Raw genomic sequence first — 26301 nt, forward strand, 5'->3', positions numbered from 1 at the left:
GTCTCAGGCTTGCTGCAGTTGTCCAGTGAAGGTCAGCGCAAGCTCAAAGAACAGTGCTGCATTTTACACTTGTGTCCCTGCAGCCTTCAGGACTCAATATCAAGTTCACTAATTTTAGGGCCTGAACACCTTCTTCCATGCCCTTTACTTACTCCTGCATCGCAGTGGAAGAAAGGGATTTACACATGGATGCAAGAAGACATGGATAAGGTTGCAAATGAATACTTTCCACTACCTTTACAAAAGATGAGGATGCTGCCCAGGCCAAAGTGACAGAGGAGAATCTCTATCACTAGATAAGTTCAAAATTAATAAGGAAGAAGCCTGGGTAAACTGTTAGCACTTAAGCTGACAGTACATTAGAAGTGGTTCAAATTTATCCAAATATTTTGAAGGAAGTGAGGGTAGAAATTGCATGGGTACTGGCCACAATTTTTCATTTTCCCATGGACTCTGAGGAGGCACCTGAAGGCTGCAGAGTTGCAAGCATTACACTCTTTGTCGAACAAAGATAAGCCCAACAATTACAAACCAGCCAGTTTAACTTTGTTGGGGGGGGGGCATTCTAGAAACACTTATTCAGAATAGAATGAGTAGCTATGTTGAAAAGGATGGGTTGATGAGAAGTCAGCATGGATTTCTGAAGGGAGAATCATGTTTAACCAACTTGGTGTTTTTTGACGAGGTATGAGAAAGGCTCAACGACAGTAATGTCGTTGATGTGATATACGTAGATTTCCAGAAAACATTGATGCGGTGACACACAACAGACTGGTGAACAAAGCTTTTGGTCATAGCATAGAAGGAACAGTGGTAAAGTGGATACAAAATTAGCTGAGTGATAAAAAAACTGAGAGCAATGGTCGGTGAATATTGTTCGGGCAGGAGCATGGCTGTAATTAAGTTCCTCAGGGCCAGTACTTTGACCCTTGCTTTTCCTGCTATATATATTAATGATCTGGATCTTGCTGTGCAGGGTACAATTTCAAAGTTTGCGGATGACATTAAATACGGAAGAATTGTAAACCAGGAGGAGGACAGTGAAACTCCAAGAGGACATTGAGAAGTTGGTGGAGTGGGCAGATGGGAGGCAGATCAGGTGCATTGTGGTCAAATGGCTATTTGGAGAGAAAAGGTTTGGAAGTGGAGAAAACAGGAGATTGGCATGAGGTATTGTTGCTCATTTGAAGAGCTAGTGCAGGCATGGTGAGCTGATTGGTCTCATCCTGCACACTACAATAATCATATGTTTTTGGAGTGAAGTTAGTTACTTAAGCAGCACTGATGGGGAACAGTTATTTGAGAAGGATGGTCAATGTCTTATTGGGATCTGTCTCAAATTAAACAAAACTTCCCCTCGAGATTAAAGAAACCTCAGTAAAATGAAGCAGAAACTTTCAAGTTTTTCTTTCTTTCCAGCTTTAATGAGTAAACCAATAATAGTTCATTTCAGTTTGGTTTACTCATATATCTTTAATAATCAATGAGGTAGCAGTATCCAAAATGTAATAACATTTTATACAGAATCTATACCTTGCTGCAGGCTTGCCAACATTTTTATAAGTATTGCTGTTTATTACCTAATGGCTCCCCATGGTTAGAACATAACCCACAATGACTAGTCAGCTAGATTGCATTGCAATGATTTATATCTAGAGATTATTCAGTATTGTGTGATTATTATAATTAATAGGAAGGTTAGATATTGTATTTAATACAATCAATTTTTAAATTTTCAATCTCCTTCGCAGTCCAAGGATTTACTTCAGCTTTATCCTTTATCCACCTTCCATCCGCCTCCACCTCTCTCTCTATTAATTTCAGAATCCCCTTTCCCTCCCCAGTTTCTGAAGAAGGGCCCAGACCCGAAACATCAGCTTTCCTGCTCCTCTGATGCTGCTTGGCCTGCTGTGTTCATCCAGCTCTACACCTTGTTATCTTTAATTCAGCTTTCTGGGTTGTCACATTGACATGTTTCCTGTTTGAGGGCTGATCCCAAAGAGATGCCCAGCTCAAAGGAGGTATCAGTTCAGAAATTGCAACCCTTCACACATTCATCTTTCATCTGTTAAGTTAATGAAATGCACAGATAATTAAGAGAACAAGGGTGAGATATACACTGAAATTACTCCAGAATGGCTGGTATCCTGTCACAAAGTCACCCTTTATTTACATGTGTGAAGTCCTTGACACTCATCCAACTCCCTTGTAGGGAGAGATAATAGGAACTGCAGATGCTGGAGAATCCGAGATAACAAGGTGTGGAGCTGGATGAACACAGCAGGCCAAGCGGCATCTTAGGAGCAGGAAAGCTGATGTGTCGGGCAGAGACACTTTTGTGATCAGTAAAACTGCTACTGTTTTAGGTGATTCATATCACCTCCAGATCCCTGGTTCTGACACTTGACTGAATTTAGGAATGTGAATTAAAGGCGGCAGTAGATAGGTGTTTCAGGGGCAAAAGAATCTTTGTGTTTATTAAATACAGAAGTGAGTATATCACAAGAAATAAAAGGCAAACATACTAAATATGGGATAATACAAAGGTGAATTTCTTACAAGAGATTAAAAAGGCAAATGCAAAACAAATAAGAGCACAGTAATTAAGTACACTATTAAGTTAGAGACCAATTAGTCTTACTTCTGTTTTGGACAAATTATTGGAGAGGATTCTGAGAGAAAGTATTTATGATTATTTAGAAAAGCACAGTATGATTGGAAATTGTCAGTATGGCTTTGAGAGAGGCAGGTCATGCCTCACAAGCCTTACTGAATTCTTTGAGGATGTGACAAAGCAAAATGCTGAACGTTGAACAGTGGATGTGGTGTATATGGATTTTAGCAAGGCATTTGATAAGGTTCCTTCTGGTAAGCTGATTCAGAAAGTAAGGAGGCATAGGATTCATGGAAATCTGGCTGTCTGGATACTGATTTGGCTGCCCAATAGAAGACAGAGGGTGGTAGTAGATGGAAAGTATTCAGCCTGAAGCTCGGTGACCAGTGGTGTTCCTCAGGGATCTGTTCTGGGACCTCTGCTCTTTGTGATTTTTATAAATGACTTGGTTGAGGAAGTGGAAGGGTGCGTTAGTAAGTTTGTTGATGACACAAAGGTTGGTGGAGTTGTGGACAGTGTGGAGGGCTATTGTATGTTGCAACGGAACATTGACAGGATACAGAGCTGGGCAAAGAGTGGCAGATGGAATTCAACCCAGGAAAGTGTTAAGTGATTCATTCTGGAAGGTCAAATTTGAGTGCAGAATACAAGTGTTTGGCAGGATTCTTGGCAGTGTGGAGGAACAGAGGGATCTTGGGTTCCACGTCCATAGATCCCTATAAGTTGCCACCCAAGCTGATAGGGTTATTAAGAAGGCGTATGGTGTGTTGGCTTTCATCAGGAGGGGAATTGAGTTTAAGAGCTGTGAGGTTACGCTGCAGCTCTATAAAAATTTGTTAGACTCCACTTGGAGTATTGTGTTCTGTTCTGGTCGCCCCTTTATAGGAAGGATGTGGAAGCTTTAGAGAGGGTGCACAGGAGATTTACCAGGATGCTGCCTGGACTGGAGGGCAGATCTTACAAGGAAAGGTTGAAGGAGCTGGGGATTTTCTCATTGGAGTGAAGAGGGATGACTGGTGACTTGATAGAGGTGTACAGGATGATGAGAGTCATAGACAGAATGGATAACCAGAGACATTTTCCCAGGGCGGAAATGCCAATCACGAGGGGGCATAATTTTAAGATACCTGGAGGAAGGTATAGGGGAGACCTTAGAAGTAGGATCTTTACACAGAGAATGGTGGGCATGTGAAATCTACTGCCAGTGGTTGTAGCGGGGTCAGAAACATTAGAGACATATAAGCGACTGTTGGATAGGCACATGGATGACAGTAAAATGTAGGGTATGCAGGTTAGTTTGATCTTAGAATAGGATGATGGTCAGCACAACATTGTGAGCTGAAGTGCCTGTACTGTACTGTACTGTTCTATGTTCAAAACAACATTGTCTTTGACAAGAAAAAAAATTAAACACAGATTAAATGCTGTTAGAAGCTAAAGAACAGGGTTTTAATTAAAGACACTTTAATCAGACTTCCTAGCTCGGGTTCCCTGCCCAGTCACCAACCACCTTCCCCTCCCTGCTAGCTAGGTGGGATACTTTGCGGTTCTCAAGAGTATAAACTCACACTGGGGATAAATGTGATTTTAAAATACAGCTGGCTGTTCATGTTTGCTTTAGCTGGTGTTTCAGAGAGACTGCTGTGCAGATAGCTCATAGGAAGAGTAGCTGTTTGGGATCCCTCTTCTGGAGATGTCTGTGGGATCACTCTCTGGGCGGTAGCTCTTTCGCATCCCTCTCCTCGGGGTAGTTGTGGGGAGATGGCACTTGGTTTTCTTCCCTGCCACCCTGTTCCCTCTCGCAAGTCCTTTGTTGCGATGATGCTCTTTGTCTTCTTGATTCAGCTTCTCTGTTCAGCCTCTGTGTTTCTACGTCCCGAAGCTGCTTGTTAAGCCTGGAGTCTGTGGGGAAACTGTTTCTGCGGGAACTTGTTGGGAAGGCTCTCTCTCTATCTATCTCTCTCTCTCCCCAACACCTCAGGGCTAGCAGTTTTACAGACTATGTGCTGCGTTATCTCCTCTCAAATCTGTATTATCCAATGTGTTTCTGTTGTGCCCTTTGAGGTGAATTGCCCTCCTATTGGTTAAGAGGACGTGTAAATGTATTTTGATTAAGTGGAATGTCCAGTATTTCCACAAATGAATATTAATTGAAGTTGAATATCTTGGTATCTGTAAACGCTTCATAATGTCTGGGTTAAATTGGTTTCTTCGGTCTGGTTAATTGTTCGTTTAGAGTTGAGGCATGAGCTGGATTTTCAGGCTGAGCAATTGTTCCAAGCTGTTATCTCTATCTGTGTAATTTTCCTAGTGCACAGCCCAGCTGCCTTAACTTTGAAAAGTTATTTGCAAAGTATAGAATTTTGGCCCAGTATTTCAGAATATGGGGATTTTTATTCAATCGGACACACTCACAGCCAGGTCCAGTGAACAGGATGTTTGACATTCCTGTTTTTATCTGTCAGACAGGGCTCCTTGATTGGGCCAAATTAACAGCCCCAATCAGGAGATTCATATTCGATGAGACCCATCGGCTGACCTGATAGCAATTACTACAGAAACATTGTGACGGATTGGTAATCTCGTCGTTTGATCAGCTAATAAAAGATTTTGTTGCTAAAGTAATAGGACCTCCTAAAGGAAATGGAGTGGAAAACTGATTGAAAGATATTTCCAATAGGACAGAGAGAGTAAAGGAAAATGGAACACAAAGTGTGGCAGGCGCGAGAAATTTAAATTCAAAACGTAAAAGATTAAGAATATGTGGCAGCTTAGTAGAAGTCAGTGAATTTTTCAAGTGTTAGATTCCTCTTCAAGGCAAAAGAAGCATCTCAAGAGTGAAAACATGATAAGAAATATTGCTGGATTGAGTCCCGTCATGGTGTATTTGACATTTTCCTCTGTCTTTGCCGCACAAGATAATGATTTTGAAAGAGTTATCACAGGAGACTGCATTGAGCTCCACTCAATTTGATGATGCCATGAAGAGTTGGGCAAGGAAAAGGCAGACTATTTTAGGATCTTGAAAATGACAGTCTGCTTATCCCAGGTCTCCTTGTAGTCTTTGTAACCATGTTTAACTTACCAATGTAACTTGTTTACGATTGTGGTAACGGAATAAATGAGGATGTGCCTAAGACAAGAACCTCTTGTTGAGGCTTGTCAGTGGTTTTCCTCTATTACCATAAACCAGCTAGGCACTTAGACCCAGTCAACGAAAGAGGATGACAGCAACCAAATACCCCCTCCACAAGCAGGCATAACTTGATTAAATTACAAACAGAGAACAAGTACTCTCTCTCCTTCCTGGACCTCTCTGTCTCCATCTCTGGCATCCACCTGGAAGCCAATACCATTTTAAGTCTACCAACTCCCACAACTACCGAGAATATTCCTCCTCACACCCACCTTCCTGTAAAAATGCCATTCCCTATTTCCAATTCCTTCACCTCCGCCGCATCTGCTCTCAAGATGAGGCATTCCACTCCCGAACATCCCAGATGTCTTCTTTCTTCAAAAATCGCAACTTCCCCTCCACAGTGATCAAAAATGCCCTTGACTGTGTCTCCCGCAACTCATCCCTCACACCCCTTATCCGCAATAATAACCAAAACAGAAAACCCCTCGTCCTCATGTACCACCCACCAAACTCCAAATCCAACGCATCATCCTCTGACATTTCCGCCATCTGCAATCCCACCCCAACACCAAAGACATTTTTCTCTCCTCACCCTTATGTGCTCTCCGGAAGGACCACTCTCTCCGTGACTCCCTTGTCTGCTCCACACTCCCCTCCAGCCCATCACCCCTGGCACTTTTCTCTGCAACCGAAGCAAGTGCTACAACTGCCCCTATACCACCCCCCTCACTCTGATCCCAGGCCTAAGGAAGACTTTTCACATCAAACAGATGTTCACCTGCACATCTGCTAATGTGATATACTGTATCCGCTGTTCCTCTTGTGGCCTCCTCTACATCAGGGAAACCAAACGGAGGCTCAGGCACTGCTTTGTGGAACACCTACGCTCTGTTCGGAACAAACAACTACACCTCCCAGTCGCAAACCATTTCAATTTCCCCCACCACTCCTCGGACGACATGTCCATCCTGGGCCTCCTGCAGTGCCACAATGACGCCACCCGAAAGATGCAGGAACAACATCTCATATTTCACTTGGGAACCCTGCAGCCCAAGGGGATCAATGTGGACTTCACAAGCTTCAAAATCTCCCCTCCCCGGCCACATCCCAAAACCAGCCCAGCTAGACCCGCCTTCCTAACCTGTCCTCCCACCTCAAGCCCCACCTCTATTCCCTACCCACTAACCTCATCCCACACCCCCTGACCTGTCCTTCCTCCCTGGACTGACCTGTCCCCCCTTAACTCCCCACCTACATTCACCTTCACTGGCTCTAACCCCACCTCTTTGACCTGTCTGTCTCCTCTCATCCTGTCTTCGCCTTTATCCATCTTCTATCCTGTCTCCCTATTTAATTCAGAATCCCCTTCCCCTCCCCCACTTTCTGAAGAAGGATCCCGACCTGAAACATCCAGCCTTCCTGCTCCTCTGCTGCTGCTTGGCCTGCTGTGCTCATTCAGCCTCACACTGTGTTATCTCAGATTCTCCAGCATCAGCAGTTTCTACTATCTCAGAAAACAAGTACTGTCAGGGTGCAAGTCTTGGGGCACAGTGGTAACCTTCCTACTCTGAGCCAGGAGGCCTGGGTTCAAGCCAACCTGCTCCAGAAGTATGTAATAACATCCCGGAATAGGTTGACTGGAGAGAGAAACAGTGCCATCAGGACAATGGAGAATCTGGGATCTTAGTGAACGGGTGAACATTGTGTATCTTTTATACAATGCCAATTAGGGACTGAAAAAGAAACAACAATGACTGAGAAGTAGGTTGAACTGAAGTCAAAATAAATTATACCAGAACCATTAATAAAGGGAAAGAAATACTGGATTAAGAGAGTAAGAAAAGGAAAAAAAAATAAAATTTGTGTTTTTAAAAACTTGTCAGAAGAAGAATTTACTAACTGCAGGAACGAGACTCAAGAATTTATATTATTCTGGTGTAAGGTCATCCGGCTGAAACACAAAATCTGTTTTTCTCTCCACAGACCGGCTGCGCAGTTCCAGCATTCTCTGGTTTTATTTCAAACTTCAAGCAGATGATATGTTCAAACATCTGACCTTTTTTCTTTCATCGCTAAGCAAGAAAATTGGGCTAAGAAACAGGCACAGGACCATATGAGTCCATTGAGTCTGACTCATTTTCCACCTCTAGCACAATGTATCTGACGCAGCAAAAAGGGAAGATGGTTGTGGTAGTCAAAGAGCAATCATCTCCACCCTAGGACATTGTGGCAGGAGTTCCGTAGGGTAGGGTCTAACCAAAAGAGCTTCATCACAAAACCTAACAGCAGAAGTAGGATATTCAAGGATGATTGCACAACATTCAGCACAATTCTCAAAAGCTTCGACCCTGAAACACTCCATGTCCTAATGCATCAAGACCTGGGCAACATTCCGCCATGGGATGATAAATAAGAAATAATATACATGCTACACAAATTACAAGCAATAACCATCTCCAGGAAGAGAGATTCTACCCTATTCCCAGCTTCTTGACTTTCAATGGCATTCCCATCACCATTACCATGTACCACTATCGACTTCACAGAGGTCACTGTGGAGTAGAAACTTGGCTGGACCAGCCATAGACATAGTTTAGCTACAAGAGCAGGAAATGCTTTGGCAGGTAATGCAGACCAGGGACTCACCAAAGCTTCTTTGATAGCATGTTGCAAAACAATGACAACAGACACATGGGAGCCCCATCACAATAAAGTTCCCCTCCAAGTCACACTGCATCCTGATTCATAAACTCATTGCTGTTCCTTTGTTGTGGCTGGGACTTCCTCCCTAAGAGCACCAGGGAGGTATTCAGGCTCAATGGATTCAGGGATTCAATATGCTGGTTCTTGAGGGCAAAAAAGGTACAGACAATAACTGTAATCCTTACCAATGATGTTCTTACCCCATGAACAGATTTTTAAAAAAATAATACTCTACTCCCAATAGGGTGGCATGACGGCACAGTGGTTAGCACTGCTGCCTCACAGCACAAGGGACCCAGGTTCGATTCTACCCTCAGGCTGTGTGGAGTTTGCACATTCTACCCATGTTTGTGTGGGTTTTCGTCCCAAAGTCCTAAGATATGCTGGTTAGGTAGGTTGGCCATGCTAAGTTGTCCACAGTGACTAGGGATTGTGAAGTTAGGTAGATTCACCAGGGGACATGCAGGGTAAAAGGGTGGGTCTAGATGGGATGCTCTTCAGAGGATTGGTGTGGACTTGATGAGCTGAATGGCCTGTGTCCACATTACGGGGATTTTATGAACTATGAAATTCAAATATCTATCAACCTCAGACTACAATTTCTGCAGCGGCTAATCACCCACACTCCTCTAAGGCAGAGAATTCCAAAAGATTCACAATCCTTTGACTGAAGAAATAAGCTGTTACCTCAGCCTTAAATGACCAATCTCTTTCCCAAGACTGTACCCCCATTCGTCACCATATGGCCCACATTTGTAGCCTGTCTATAGCTGTGTTTTTTGTTTCCTCCTCACAGTTAACTGACCCACATAACTTTGTATCAAGATAATAAAGTGTGAGGCTGGATGAACACAGCAGGCCCAGCAGCATCTCAGGAGCACAAAAGCTGACGTTTCGGGCCTAGACCCTTCATCAGAGAGGGGGATGGGGTGAGGGAACTGGAATAAATAGGGAGAGAGGGGGAGGCGGACCGAAGATGGAGAGTAAAGAAGATAGGTGGAGAGGAGAGCATAGGTGGGGAGGTGGGGAGGTAGGGAGGGGATAGGTCAGTCCAGGGAAGATGGACAGGTCAAGGAGGTGGGATGAGGTTAGTAGGTAGGAGATGGGGGTGCGGCTTGGGGTGGGAGGAAGGGATGGGTGAGAGGAAGAACAGGTTAGGGAGGCAGAGACAGGTTGGACTGGTTTTGGGATGCAGTGGGTGGGGGGGAAGAGCTGGGCTGGTTGTGTGGTGCAGTGGGGGGAGGGGACGAACTGGGCTGGTTTTGGGATGTGGTGGGGGAAGGGGAGATTTTGAAGCTGGTGAAATCCACATTGATACCATTGGGCTGCAGGGTTCCCAAGCGGAATTTGAGTTGCTGTTCCTGCAACCTTCGGGTGGCATCATTGTGGCACTGCAGGAGGCCCATGATGGACATGTCATCTAGAGAATGGGAGGGGGAGCGGAAATGGTTTGCAACTGGGAGGTGCAGTTGTTTGTTGCGAATTGAGCGGAGGTGTTCTGCAAAGCGGTCCCCGAGCCTCCGCTTGGTTTCCCCAATGTAGAGGAAGCCGCACCGGGTACAGCGGATGCAGTATCATGAGCAAGCATGAATACACTACTCAATGGCTCAATGATTATCATGTGAACAGCTGAGAATCTAGCTCCTGAGATGCTGCTTGGCCTGCTGTGTTCATCCAGCTGCACACTTTGTTATCTTGGATTCTCCAGCATCTCCAGTTCCCATTATCACTGAGAATCTAGTCAATCGCCTACCAACTTAGAAGGGTCACATTTATTCCTACCTTATACTTGCTACCTGTGAATACATTTTCTATCTTGGCTGATATATTACTCCCAACTAAATGAACCTTACTTTTTGCTTTAATCTTTTAAAGCATGTTGTCACCTTATCAAATGCATTTCGCAAATCCAAAGTGCTTCCTTCCAAATATTTATCCCTATATTGGAGAGAAATTTCTGCCCATTCAGCAGCCCAAAATTTGGGCCTTTCATTACTCCAACGTTCAGCAGTAACAGGAAACTGGTGAGACCGAAATACAAAATTAATATCGTTTTCCACCCATAGGCACCTGAGCCATGTTTGAGTGAGGAAGATTATCTCAGAGTTCAACAGGGCCTTCATCAGATGAGGTAATGGGCCAAGGAGTGGCAGATGGAGTTCAACTGAGATAAATGTGAGGTGTTGTATTTTGGTAAGGCAAACCAGGAGATGATTTGCTAAATATATGTTAGGGTTGGGTGGAATGTTGCCAAACAAAGAGACCTAGTGTTGTAGGTGCATAATTCCTTGGAAGTTGAGTCACAGGTAGATAGGGTGGTGAAAAAGGTGCTTGACACGCTTGCTATCATTGGTCAGAGCATCGAGTGTAGGAGTAGGGACGTCAGGCTGCAGTTGTACAGGACATTGGTGAGGCCACTCTTAGAAAACTGTGTACAATTCTGGTCGCCCTGCTATTGGAAAGATGTTGTTAAACTTGAGAGATTGCACAAAAAAACTACAAGGATGTTAGCAGGACTGGAGGGTTTGAATAATCTGGCTGAGGCTGAAAAGGCTGGTGTATGGGAGGCTGAGGGATGACCTGATAGAGGATTATAACATCATGAGGGGTATGAATAGGGTGAATAGCCATGGTCTTTTCACAGGGTGAGGGAGTGCAAAAACAAGTGCGCATACGCTTAAGATGAGAGGGGAAAGATTTAAAAAGGACTTGAGGAATAACATTTTCATGTAGAGGGTGGTGTGTGTGTGGAATGAGGTGCCAGAGGAAGTGGAGGAGGCTGGTACAATTGTAGCATTTAAAAGGCATCTGGACGGGTTTGTAAATGGGAAGGGTTTAGAGGGATATGGGCCAAATGCTGGGAAATGGAACTTGGTCGGATTGAGATGTTTGGTCAGTGCAGACAAGGTGAACTGAAGGATCCGTTTCCGAGTTCTATCACTATGACTCTAAGCCTTGTTTTAAGTGAATATTCAAATCAGAGTCTTATAGTAGCATGGTTTCCAAAGTCATTTTGGGGTAGTTAACCTCTGAAAACTAGATTTACCATACTGCATGAAATGGGAAATAATTAGACCCAGCAATATGCAAAGGGATTATTGAAAGAAGTGTCAACATCGATTTGAAACAAAACATTCATTTGGCACTTATTGGGCAGCAGGATGAATGTAATTGTGTTCTCTGTCCCTTGCTGCAAAATCTACCCAGGCTCTTGTCAACCACTTTGATCGCCCCAGCCCTTTGATTTAATCTTTGCTGCAGTGTCATTCTCCGTTGCTTGCCCATCTGATTTCTCAAAATACAAAACAGCAGGCTGTTTATCAGTGTGTGTAATGTTCTGGCTGCATGCCAGTTGATTGCAGCTTGAGGCCTAACCATCAAGCTGGATCAGATCTCTTGCCAGTGACATTGGGGAAGTGTTATGATTGACCCCAGCCTTGTTTTTGTAAATGGCTATCGTCAAGATGTTTATTAAGGATGAAACATGTTTTAATAATAACAATTAAAGATGGATAATGGTGATGACCAAGGTATCATACTTTTGAAGAAATGAATGCTTAACTATCTATATTATAGAACAAAAGCTATTACATCTCATAACAAAAGCTTTCTCCACAACCTTAACCAGAAAGATTGGGTTGAAAATGCTGAGAAGTGGACACAGATTGTCACTCTACTCCTTTAATTGTATGCTATGAGAAAGCTCATAATCACACATCACCAAGTGATAGTCCAACAGGTTCTTTCGAAAACACAAGCTTTCGGAGCCTCAGTCCTTCTGCAGGTGTTCGTGAGAGAGGTAGTATCAGATACAGAATTTATAATTGAAAGATCAAAGGTTCACATCATCGATGAGGATGTACTAAACAAACCTAAGATGATGCTAAATCTTTAATCAGTTAGAAGGTTTTAATTGATTAATATATATATATATATATATGCAAATCCCCGAATTCCTTTCAAGTCACTGTCCTGAGAGAAGTAAAGGTCAGACAATGCATGTTAGGTGTGATACCTTGTTTAGAATCAGTTTGTGTTTTAGTTTGGAGTCAGACTGGTTTTAGTTCTAAACTGGAATTGATAAGACACCATATTAACTGACTCTGCATAAATCTTTTGCTTTTTAAACAAAACAAAATATATCTGCAAATATAAATTCACCCCTCATAGATTTGCATGCACACATGTGTGTGTGTCTATGTCTGTGTGTGTGTGTGAGAGATAGAGTGGGGGAGAGACAATGTGCGTGTGTTTGAGGAGGGAGTGGGAGTGTGTGTGTGAGATACAGCAGTACAATAATGAGACACTGCCAAGTAGATGAAGCAATGGAACTACACCACCTACGTGCACAGAAAGAACAAGAAACTGGAGAAACTTGACATCACCACCGGCAATAACCAAGTCTCCCTGGTGCCGCAGTTGAAGGTTGTACCACCCACAGGGAAAATCCATCGCCAGTTTATCCGACCACACCCTTCGACTGGACGAGATCGAAGTTCTCAGCCGAGGACTCAATTTCTGCCCCACCACCAAAATGGACCCCATTGGTCTCGGGGTAAACACAGAGGAATTCATCGGACGAATGAGACTCTGGGAATTCTTCTAAAATGTCAGCAGCGAAACTAATGAGACAACCAATCAACCAGATCTGTTGACAGAAAGATCTGTAGGGAAACAGGCAAAGAAGAAGTCAAATTGGACTCCTCTGGAGGGCCGCTGCCCAGGGCTTGATAGATATGCTCAAGCCATCAGAGAATGCGTGAACACCAGATTTATCAGCCACACTCACAACATAGTACAAAACATCACCCAGGCATAACGCAGCGCCATCTGTGCTCTCAACGCCAATCGCAACATTGTCATCAAATCAGCAGACAAAGGAGGAGCCATCACCTTACAGAATAGAACAGAATACTGCAAGGAAGTATACCGACAGCTGAACAACCAGGAACACTACAGACAACTACCTGCTGATCTCACCAAAGAACGCACCCGTCAATGGAACACACTGGTCAAGACTTTTGATCCAGATCTTCAAAGCCAACACCGCTGGACATCCCATCGTATCAGGCAATGGGACCCTGTGTGAGAACCTCTCTGGCTATGTTGGTGGCACCTTGAAACCCACTGTACAGGGATCCTCCAGTTTCTGCCCCGACGCTACAGATTTCTTACCGAAACTCAGCACCCATGGACCAATTGAACCAGGGATACTCCTCATCATAATGGATGTTTCGGCACTCTACACCAGCATCCCCCATAACGATGGCATCGCTGCAGAAGTACTCAATACCACCATCTGCCAATTTTCAAATTCCATCCTACAACTTACTTGTTTCATCCTCGACCACAATGTCTTCAGTTTTGACATCCCGTTCTTCAACCAGTCACACTGAACAGCCATGGGGACCAGATTTGCTCCTCAGGATGACAATATTTTCATGCACAAGTTCGAACAAGACACAGAACCACCGACCAATGTTATACACCGGATACATTGCTGGCATTTTTTTCCTCTGGACTCATGGTGAGGAATCACTGAAACAACTACATTGCGATATCAACAAATTTCATCCCACCATCAGGCTTACAATGGGCTGCCCTTTAGAATCAGTCTCAGTTTTGGACACACACATCTCCATAAAAGACAATCACCTCAGTATCTCATTCTACCACAGGGCTACAGATAACTCACAATGTTACATTTCACAAGCTTCCACCTGAAACATATTAAAGCAGACATTCCCTATGGACAAGCCCTACAGATGCACAGAATCTGTTTGGATACCTGAAGGTGTTGATGGATGCCCTCATAGGAACAGGATATGATGCTCGACTTATTGATCGCCAGTTCCAAGGTACCACAGCATTAAACCCTAATCACCTCCCCAGAAGACAAGCACAGAATACATGCCCTTCATCATCTATTGTTTCCTGGAAGTGGAAAAACTAGGCCATGTTCTTCACAGCCTTCAACACATTATTGATGATGATTAGTACCTTGGCAAGGTCTTCACCATGCCTCCACTTCTTGCCTTCTAACAACTGCCAAACATTAAACAGACCATTATTCGTGCCAAACTACCCAGCCTTCAGGGCAACAGTGACCACAACACTATACAACCCTGCCATGGTAACCTCTGCAAGACATGTCAGATCTTCAACGTGGACACGACCATCACACAAGGGAGCACCACCTACCACATGCTCAACAGATGCTCATGTGACTCGGTCAATGTTGTCTATCTCATTTGCTGCAGGCAAGGATGGCCCAAGGCATGGTACATTGGTGAAACCATGCAGAAGCTATGACAATGGATGAATGGATGCTGGGCAACAATCACTAAACAGAGGTGCTCCCTCTCAGTGGAGCAACACGTCAGCAGTCAAGGGCATTCAACCTCAGATCTTTGGGCAAATATCCTCCAAGGCGGCCTTCGGGATACACAACAATGCAGAAGTGCTTAGCGGAGGCTGATAGCCAAGTTCGGTCCCCATGAGGACAGCCTCAACCGGGATTATGAGTTCATATCACACTTCAGGTGACGCCACTACGCTGCACACACACACACACACACACACACACACACACACACACACACACACACACTCTCTAGTCTATGGGGTACATTTATGTTACCAAGATATATTTTATTTTGTTCAAAAAGCACACAATTTATAGACAGTCAGTCAACATGGTGTTTTATAAATTCCTATTTTAGAAATGAAACCAGTCTGACTCCAAACTAAAACACAAACAGATTCTAAACAAGGTCTCACACCTAACATATCATCTCTTCTTTACATTGATAAAACCTTTAGTTCTCTCGGAACCCTGATTTGAAAGGAATTCAGGGATTTACAAATATAAATTAATCAATTAAAACCTCCTAACCAATTAAAGATTTAACAGCATTGTAGGTTTGTCGTTTAGTACATCCTCATCAATGGGTGGCCCTTTGATCTTTTACTTATAAGTTCTGTGTCTGATACTACCTCTGTCATTAATACTTGATGAAGGATTGAGGGTCCAAAGGCTTGTGTTTTCAAAAGGACCTGTTGGACTATAACCTGGTGTTGTGTGATTTCTGACCTTGTCCACTCCGGTCCAATACCAACACCTCCACATCATGAAAACGCTCCATGTTCCTGACAGGAGACCGCATTTCCTAAAGAGCTCGGATCAGAAAGCCATACTTTCATTTTGACAATCTCCTTACAGAGCAGTATTTTCTCAGGGAGGCATACCATATCCGCTTTTCCACTGCAATCAACTGTTGTACACTGACATGTAAAGGTCCAGAACAGCAGACAGCTGTTGTCTGAAGATAAATATATAAGTTAAGTATGAGGTTAGGTGACAGCTGGGTACAGTGATCAGTGGGTAGGGGTAATAGGGTGCCGGGTGAGCAAACTGCCAAGTGCAGAATAGGTAGGGTACCAGTGTGCAAGATGACAAGGGAGCCAGGCAAGTGATGAAGTTTTTAAGTGTTCTGAGGGGACTGTGTCCAGTGGAGTGGCAGGGAAAAGGGATGGTATTGGGTTGGGGAGGGAATGGGAGGAGGTCCTAGCCCACAGCAGGGTGAGGGGTCTCAGGAATGGTAGAAGTGGGTTTTTAAGTGTTCTGAGGGGACTGTGTCCAGTGGAGTGGCAGGGGAAAGGGATGGTATTGGGTTGGGGAGGGAATGGGAGGAGGTCCTAGCCCACAGCAGGGTGAGGGGTCTCAGGAATGGTAGAAGTGGGTTCAGGTCCAGAGTGAGGGATTTAGAGAATTATGAGGGGTGGGAAGATGATGTTCAGGTGCAGGATGGGGGGGGGGGGGATGTGTAGAGCAGGGATCATCTGGTCTGGAGCAGGAGAAGTGCACTTGGATCTGGAGAGATGGGGAAGGAATGGTTTGGACCTGAAATGGAGAAGGGGTCATTGGTCAAAAGTGGCAAAAATGGGGTGGGCTAGGGGGAGGTGGTTGTCAGCTCATGGACATAGGGGAGGGAGTGGATGTCAGGTTTGGTGGCAGAGGGTGTTGTGTCCTGGTGTTAGAGAGGGATGGTTTTGGGACTGGTAGGGGGGGGGATTTCGGCATGAGGGGTTTGGGAGAGGTGCAGTTGGTGTTATGAGGGAAATATGGGGTTAGGTGAATAGCGACTCAGGAATTAGACTAAGTTCTTAATTGTCTCATCTTTCCTGAGCAGCTGTTTACTTAACTGCAGTTGTCCCCTCAGGGCTCCCCCATTTAAACGGATACTTTCGGAAGGTTCCAGTTTCAGGGTAATATCTGTAAAATCTGACACTTTGGGAATTTGTGGGCCTGATGAACTGGCCATCAGATAGTCTGGTGTCTTCTAGCATGCTCATTGTCAGATCACAACATTTTCTCAATCTAAAATCAATGAAACTTACAGGGGGGTCCTTGTCCTCTGCTGATACAGCAGTGATGAAGCTGCCTTTGAGTGCATCTGGTGCCACCAGCCCTTTGTAGGAATGCTCGATAAAGTCAGGAGAATAATCATTCATGTCCTGTAAAAAGAGTAATTTGTAACCTATTAAATAGACTCACTGAAATGAACCAACACTTTGAAAGTATAATTGGTATGATTACAAAAGATCCTTAATTATTTTGGAACACAGCAGGCCAGGCATCATCAGAGGAGCAGGAAAGCTAACGTTTCGGGTCAGGAAGAAAGGTCCCGACCCGAAACATCAGCTTTCCTGCTCCTCTGATGCTTCCTGGCTTGCTGTGTTCCTCCAGCTCCACACCCTGTTATCTCTGACTCCAGCATCGGCAGTCCTTACTATCTCTTAATTATTTTCGTTCTGTTTGGATGAAAATTATTTTCAAGGGTTTTTTGTTCAGTTGATCGGTGGAGACACTGCTGAAGTTTGATCCGCTAAATATTTATATCTTACTTCATATTCAATAGGTTATTTGTTTAACAATAAAACAATGAGTAGCCAGCAATATACAAATGTCTAGCTGAAACAGCAAGTGCAAAACCACTGAAATAATTCATCAGTGTGTCAGTTAAGGAAAATCTGGAAGAATATCTGATCATTGGTACAAAAGGTTAATAGACCTCGACAGAAAATCTAGTAAAACAATTATGATATTGCAATGATCAGTTAGTGTTGATGCAGACAAACATCAATATTGATTTCTGTCACAGCATGGGTGCCGCCATCTATCAACAATGTAATTATACCAGCCAAATAAATACTGTAATTTCAAGAGACAGATCAGAGGCTGGAAATTCTCTGGATATTCCAGGAATTGACCTCCTGATTCCCCAAAGTCTCCTGTCATTTGGCACGAGTCAGGACTGCCCCTGAATACGTGACTGCATGAGATTTGTCAACATTTCCATCAATATTTAGGCACATCTGCTCATATGATCAGCATCCCATTTACGCCCTGCCTATCACCATCCCATCGTGGCAGCAATGTGCACCATCAACAAGATGCTCTGCAGCAACTCACCAAGGGATTTACATCAATATTTTCTCAGCCAAAGACTTTAGCTACTAAAAACAAGGGGAGCACAACAAGGAAGTATCATCACTTGTAAGGTTCCCCTCAAAGTCTGGCCAGCTGCCAACTCTCCCAAATAAAAACATTTGGGATTAGTTACAGGACCCAAGGTAATAAAGCACAGTTATTGAGATGTCTCTAGTAGTTAAAGCATGTATTATTCAATTAAGTACTTAATACATTAATTGTGTTGAAAGACCTCAAAGTGTATCCACTGTAACTTCTTCTATGTATGTACTGTTGTCTCTCAGAGAGGGACAACAAGAGTCATACAGCATGGAAACAGGCCCCTTGGTCCAACTCATCCACGACAACCAAGTTTCCCCAAACTAAACCAGTCTCACATGCCAATGTTTCACCCATATCCCTCTCAAACTTTCTTATTCATGTACCTCTCAAAATGTCTTTTAAATGTTGTAACTGAATGTACATCTACTACTTCCTCTGGCAGTTCATTCCACAAATGAACCACCCTCTGTATGAAAAAGTTGCCCTCAAGTCCTTTTAAAATTTTCTCCTCTCACCTTATAAATTTGCACCCCCAGTTTTAAAATCCCCCACAGTAGGAAAAAGACATTTCATCTTATCTATGCTCCCCTATGATTTTATAAACCTCTTCAAGATCATCCCTTAGCCTCCAATGCTCCACTGAAAAAGGTTCCAGCTTATTCTTATAACTCAAACCCTCCAATCCTGGCAACATCCTGGTAAATCTTTTCTGAACCCTCTCCAATTTAGTTATATACTTCCTAAATCAGGGCAACCAGAACTGTACACAGTATGCCAAAAGTGGTCTCATCAACATCCTGTACCCCCTCAACATGAAGTCCCAACTCCATACTCAATGGTCTGAGCAATGAAGGCAAGCATGACAAACATCGTCTTAACTATCCCATTTACCGGTGACGCAACTTACAACAAGAATTACATACCTGAACCCCTCAGGCTCTCTGTTCACAACATTATACACGCCTGAAACCAAATGGATCAATCATGTCTGGCTTTTGCCCATGAAAAGCAACTTCAGCTTTGCACTAATGCTACTGTAAGGCAATGATGGGTTGAATGGCCTCCCACTGTGCTGTAGCTATTCAATGACAGTCTGGTTCAAGATCAGAGGAGGAGTGAACAGGAACATATTGTGATCTGCAGCCATACTTGTAAGCAAATGATTGTCTAACAGCAAAATGTTTTTGATGCAATGAAGCTGCTTCTTCTTTAACGAATCCCCAAACCAGTTCACCCATACTTCTTTCCCCCTCACCCCACCTGCCCAAGTAAAGAATGAACAAGGCTCAACAACTCACTACTGCAGTGCCAATTCAGGGCCCAATCCAGAATGAGTGAAGACCATTTCACTTTTACTAACACAGAGGCACCTCACTTCTCAATACTAAGAGAGAAACCAGAGAAGTCAAAGATCACATTCTTGAAGGCATCTGGACAATGGAAAGCAGTGGAGTCAATATCTAGAGCTCCCTAGAATCTAACACTTCGGATGTTAAAATGAGACCAGTAAAGAATATGGTAATATGACAATTGCGATGTTCCTAACATGTGAGGAGAATAACACAACATAGCCTTGCAAAATGCAGAGAAACATGGCAGGTGAAATTTAATGCAGAGAAGTGTGAAACAATGTGAAGAATGAAAAAAGGCAACTTGTACTAAATTGTCTAATTTTGAGAGATGCAGGAGCACAGAAGTCAAAGTGTGTATCTACAAAAATCTTTGAAAGTGGTGTTGGATGTGGGTGGTCAAGTTGAAAATCTATTTGTACATTGGAAAATTGACCATTGACATGCTTTCCAGGTTACTTTTTCCTAATTCCTTCATAGGATGTGGAAGCTGCTGGCAAACCATTTATTATCCATCCCAAACCGCCCTAGAGAAGGTGGCAGTGAACGAACCACTTGACCATATCGCTGTCCATGTGGTGTGATACCATTAGGAAAGGAGTTCCTTTGTTATATTAACCCACCCTGTACTTATAGAAAGTTCAGGGACTCAAAATAAAGTCACAGATTACAAATTTCAAACCATTTCCTTTATTTAGATTGATATCAGCCTTGCCTTATAGGGAGGATGAGTTCCAGATCACTGTATCAAGGGCTACCAGGCGGCCATCACCACTGTATACAGTTCAGTAATATAAATCCAACATCAGCAACTGCATCAAACAGCTTGGGGAAGACCACTGATCAGAAATAAATTCCAAATTTTGGAATGGACGCAATACAAACTGATCTTGCTCGACTTGAGCAAGGTGGGAACATTTGGAAAGATTCTAATATTTGAAGCAGCACATCTGTGACATGAGATGGGGCATGAAAAATAAAGGCCAAGATATTTAGGCTCGTGGGAGGACTGGGTAGTTGGACACAGACAGCCAACCTCTGACATTCAATGGCTTCACCATCACTGTATTTAACCATCGCCTCTTGACATTCAATGGCATTACCATTTCGGAATCCAACCATCGACCCTTGACATTCAACAGCATTACCACCACTGTATCTAACCACTGCTGCATGACGTACAATGGCTTCACTAACACTGCATTTAACCATCACCTTTTGACATTCAATGGCTTTACTGTTACTGAATCTAACTATTGACCATTGATATTCAATGGTGTTACCATCACTGAATTTAACCATCACCCTAACTGACAGCATAGTTAAACACAACCTAGGCTCCTGCAATGAAAGTCTCTCCTTCCTGGTACATGACAGTATCTGCTGAACTTATTTGTAAAGGTGCATCTCATTGCCAGTTAAATGTTCAATCTAACTCAGAGAGCTTATGGTTGTTGCAAAACTGGAATAAAATGGTGTCAAAAGGAGGAAAAGCTACTTGGCAACTAATCTTGCTGACTGATGGTGCCAGCATCAAGACCTACCTGTCTGACCTTCTTCAGCATGGGCACCTTTAACTTAATGAGCACAAAACATACAATACAAAAGGAAATGTTTCCCTGTGCCTGTTAATTTAGTTGGCATAATTAAGAATCCAACATATCTTCTTGATACAACTTTGTATCACAATTAAGGGTGTCATCATAGTTCCACTTTTGCATCACAATTAATTACATTTGCAACAATGCAGAAATGAAATCTAAGTTTTCAACTAAGGGTCCTAGTGCACAGTCCTCAGCAGGCAGGACTGCAAATGTGCTGAATTGTAAAGGTCATATTCTAACTCCGGGGTCACACTGTATAACTGTATTTATTTATTTTTCTCATTTTTGGTTTGGAACTGTGACTTTATATTTGAACTTTGAACGGTGAGCAGCAGCATGCTTTGGAAAGGAGGAGAGACAAACTGATGTTTATTTGTGCGAACTGGCCTGGAAAGATAATTGCAGGTTGATTACTGCTCTAGGGAACACTGCAAATGTTCCAGCATAGACACTCTATGCTCAGTACTGACAACTGGTTGGATGCTAAATTAGCTAATTAAGGATGGGTCAGTGCTTAATGGTGAATCACAAAGAATCTTGGTGAAAGAGAGTAACTAAAGTAAACCAGTTCTGTCTGGGGTTTTGAAGCTGAGCGTGCACTTGCAAAAGCTTCAGGATAGTACTGCTATGATTTTTTTCCTTCTCTTTGGTTTTCACTGTAGTTGTTGGCTTATTGGTCGTTCAGATAAGAAAATACTCCTCTGTAAGAAGTGGGCAAATAATCCTGGAAAGCTACTGGACCTGCCTGCATGAATTGGTGACTATGGAATGCAAAAAAAGATCTACAGTTTACCAATGTGTGAAGAACTCCTTTAACCAATGATTTCTGAAGGCCTGGTACCCTTCATGAAACTGTTCAACTGGCAAATTACAATTTTTTTTTTGCTTTTAATTCATCCCTTAGCCGTGGCTGTCTCAACATTGGTTGGTGTATGAGTAGGATTCTGATTAAAGGAGCTTGAGTTTAGATCATACATATTAAATAGATTGCCTTGTTGCTTATTTATGTTCTGCTAAAGTTGTATCATTAAAAATAAATTGTTAATTTCTGCTTAAATTTGTTATTTTCAAAGTCTTATGAAGAACAATTGTGTGATTTTGATGATTATTGAATTTTACTTTGTAATTCTTAATTTTAAAAATTATTTTTAATTTTACTATGTAAATCCAGTAATACGGATGCTCATTTGATTTGGATTACATGTTATAATGATACAAGTGTGATTCTGAAAAGAGAGGGTTGCTCAAAGCCTTTATAAATCGGAACAAATTTTCTTTTTAATGTATCAGAAATGCAGACACACCTTTCAATTTCTCAAATGAGGCATGAGGTACAGTCTTGTCTCATGAGATGATCATTCTCAAAGTTAAAAATACCATGTTCAGGCAAATAGAACATGGAGCTATTCTGAGATCAAGCTAATTTCAAGTAATTCTGGGCTTCTTCACTGCTTGCTTGAAGATCAGTTGTCTCAAGACAATTACATTCCACTTTGATGTACTTAAGTACTTTTGAAAGTTGACAACTTAGCCAAAGTATGCAGAGTTCATGTTTTCAAAAGAAGTTGACATTTTCAGAAATGCAAATAGTTTCATTTTGAAACACAAGACAAATGGGCAATGGAGATACAGTGGTTATAATTAGAATATGTCAATTAAACTCCACTTTAGTCAACAGCAGACTTTAGCCTCCAATGTTTTAGATAAGGAACCTTTTTCAGACAGTATCAATGGCTCCTAACAAATTTGTGACCTCATTCCATCAGCCTTAATAATAAAAGTAAATAGTTCTTGAAATTAAATGCCTTAAGATGTATTTTTCCACAAAGGGTTTTGGCAGACAACCCATTATGGATGCAAGTAGAATTTACTTATCTTTCACATTATTTGTCAATTGTACACATATTGAAAAGGCTCTAAAAATGGTGTGAAGTTAAATGAACACCCTGGTAATGCAGCTTTGTAGCATTATCACACCTGTTTTGAATTCTATCGCGCCATCTAAAAAGTGCAAATTGATTTATTCCTTGGTTGCTGAAGAGTAAACTGCACATGCCTTGGTGTACAGCCAAATCTTGATCAAAATACATTTTAATAAGACTCATGTGTAGCCTGCTTGGAATCCCCACTGATTTATTGCCAGTTGCCTTCTTCCCACTCCTCAAAATAACAGAGTGTGTGCTGCACTAATAACCTGGTGCCATCTGTTTCATACATAGCACTCCTTTGAGAACAGGGTGTGATATAAGCAATAAGGGATACTAAATTCTTTGAAACAAATACAATCTTGCTTAACTTGATCTACCTCAAGTTAAAATATATTTGAAACTCAACAGACCTTGGGATCGATCATGATTTGTACAATCATTTAAAACGTGTGATAGTAAGTTGGCAGCTTTCTCTTCATGTTTACTTTCTTTGGAGTTATGTTCCTGTTCTATGGCTAAGAGCTGACCTGGATGTCTGCTGAGACTCACTTGTAGCTGTGCTGCCTCACAGAGTCACACAGTTGGGTGTTCATTCAATTCCAGGATCAGGTTCACTAAACTTAAGCTAATTTCTCTCTAGTGCAGTACTTTAAGAACACTGCAGTGATGGAAGTGCTATCTTTTGAATTCTATCTGCCTTCTCAGGGGAATCTAAAAGATTCCAGGTACTCTTTGGCAGGAGAGTGGGAAAGTCTCTCCACTGTCCTGTCCATTACCGACAGCACTCAACCAGGTTGGCTGGTCTTTATCACAATGCGTAAAAACTGATTGCCGCATTTCTTATGTCACTGCAACTACCCTTCAAGAATGTACTTCATTGGCCATAAAGTACTTTGAATCATAATCATGTTATGGGAATGCAGTTTACAAGTGCCTTTTTTTCTTTCTTTTGTAAGAATGCTGAAATATCTGAAATAGAAATCTAGGCTTTGATCCAAACTCAAATGTCAAGTACCAGTGTACGTAGCAAGATCAGCTACAGTACAAATGCACCAAAGCTAACATAGTTCCTTTCCAATTCCTATGAAATTAAATTTGTTATTGCAAAGTCTAACTAAATAAGTCAGTTTGTCCTTGCTAAATGAGTCGCAGAATATTTTAAGAAATACACGTCAGAGACCATTTATCTATCCAGATTCAGTCCAACGGCATAGAATAGCAAAGCAGTCTAACAATAAGTGAGGAATTAATATGTCCTGTGTCATTGCTGTTAACTTTAGAGGAAGGTCACCATTTAACCAAACTCTCGTAGCTAATCAGTATTCTCAACAATCTTTTATGCTTTATGTAGACTCAAAATATAGAGAGCAGCTTCTTTTTCACTGGCCTTTAAAATGCAATACATTTTTAATGTAATTCTATCCACTGCCTACCATTATAATCCAAGTAGATAACTTGCTATTTGAAGGCATTACATAAGTTTGGAAAGATTACATGAAAGTAAGCCAACACTCAAGAGAATCATATATCTGTTTCAATTAGCTCGACTGACGATATTCAGGAAGATTTATCTGGCCAATATAAATTTAATAGTTCTGTAATTTGCTTATTTAATTCAGCTAAAAATAAATCAATTTAGAAAAGCTAAGCAATTTTCAAAATTTCACTAGAGCAAGCTTTTACAGGGTAAAAAGCCATTGCTAAATTACATCAATGATCAAACGATGTTACATTATAAATGTTACCAACCATATGATGGAGCCCAGAATGACAGACAGAACGCTTTCTCAGCAGCCTGTAAGGATCCTGTACAAAATGACTTTGGACAGATTCAGACTATTTGTGTAGGGCACATTGTAAGGGGCCCAGAAACTGATGTCAAATCAACATTTTTCCAATCAAGGAGCTGTCGGGCAGCTAGTGTGAAAGGCTGATAATAGACAGTGTTTTCTTGATCTCTTAGTATGAAATACCAATTGATAACAGATCATTTTGATTTCCATGGAATCACACTGATTCCATCTAAGTAAACCAATGCAAAATTGAACTTATTTCTTCTCTCCTCAAGACTGGTTCATAGGTCTATCTTGAACACAAAAACAACGTAACTCCATTCATTGTTCCACATCACGAATCATGATCAATTTGCATGCACATCTCTGAAACTGTAAATTACTACAGGTTTCAGGCAAGTGCAATAAATTGTTTTATTGTGGGTACATAGAAGGCCATCAAAATGTCGGTATTTTTCTCCATTGAACAATGTTTTTAAGGCTATAGGTCTTTCAGCAGTGAATGAATGGTACCAGCTGTTCATCACATGTTCATTTACCCACAGACATCTTACAATGTTTTGCACTGCAACTTACATAAGAACCAAAAGATAAAGGTATAATAGCTTTCATAGTGGATCTGGGACTTACTTGACCATGGCAAGCAACCGTGTATCTCTTTAAATAAATCAGACAGCTATTTGCTAATGAGTAGCGCAAAGTCTTTAAATCAATGTCAAGTCAAAGATAGAAAGTGAAGTAAGGGGATAGTATGTGAGATTGGATTGAGACGGATAGAGACAGAAAGCACAAGTTAAGAAATATATCTTAAAAATTTTCAACAAGTATGATTGGAATGAAAGTGATTCCATGCTTAGCAAGTTACTATTCAGCAGCAGAGAAATAATTTGAGAGAAATAATAATAATAACAGCAATTAATCTGAACATTTCCAGGCATGTTTAATGAATATTGACTGGATATGTATAATATTCTTATACTTTTATGGACTGAAGTGCTAAGTGTCTTGGCTAGGTATAAATATACAGTAGGTTCTGGAGGTGTAACTTGTGCTGCAACTTTCTCATCTTCACATTTATCGCTGCATGCATAGTTGTTGGAAATTACTGCAGATTTACACTTTAATAAAAGTGTGTGCTGATAGCTTTCACTTATTACTACAGTGAAATCCAGTTTAAAGCATTTCACTGAATTGGATAGAACAATGTTAATCAAATATTGATTGCACCACCATATAATTTCTGTTTTTCAATAAAATATATCAAAGTCTTTGCAGGTGAAGCACCTGATGGTGAAATATGCTTAATAGGCCCAATCTGAATTCAGCGGTTTATTTGAATCAGAAAACCTTGTGTCACAGATGGAGGTTCTGTGTTCGATTGATATTTTAAAAATATTTTCTCAGGTCTTGGCTTTTATGAGATGAGAAACTGGATTCATGTTGACAGAAATGGTGACTGAGTAGTGATGGTAAACTCTAAGTAAACCATCAGATGTGGGGTGTTTTTCAACTGATTAAAACTATGTTATTCAATAGTGTCAGCTAGTAGGAGTTTGAAAGTCTGGGCATTTGACTAGACTGCGATAGGGTTAGGGTTAGGGTCTGAAGAAGGGTCTAGGCCTGAAACATCAGCCTT

General features: G+C 41.9%; 1 protein-coding gene across 1 annotated transcript in view; it reads right to left on the reverse strand.

Annotated features, from left to right (window-relative positions):
* pcdh15b (protocadherin-related 15b) overlaps positions 1–26301 on the reverse strand; it is a 799002-nt gene that overhangs the window by 181696 nt on the left and 591005 nt on the right. The window contains exon 24 of the mRNA XM_059653150.1: positions 16857–16973. Within this exon, the coding sequence (XP_059509133.1) occupies positions 16857–16973 (117 nt within the window). The remainder of the gene's footprint in view (positions 1–16856; positions 16974–26301) is intronic.

This window comes from Stegostoma tigrinum, chromosome 20, assembly GCF_030684315.1.
Source record: "Stegostoma tigrinum isolate sSteTig4 chromosome 20, sSteTig4.hap1, whole genome shotgun sequence".
Lineage (NCBI taxonomy): Eukaryota > Metazoa > Chordata > Chondrichthyes > Orectolobiformes > Stegostomatidae > Stegostoma > Stegostoma tigrinum.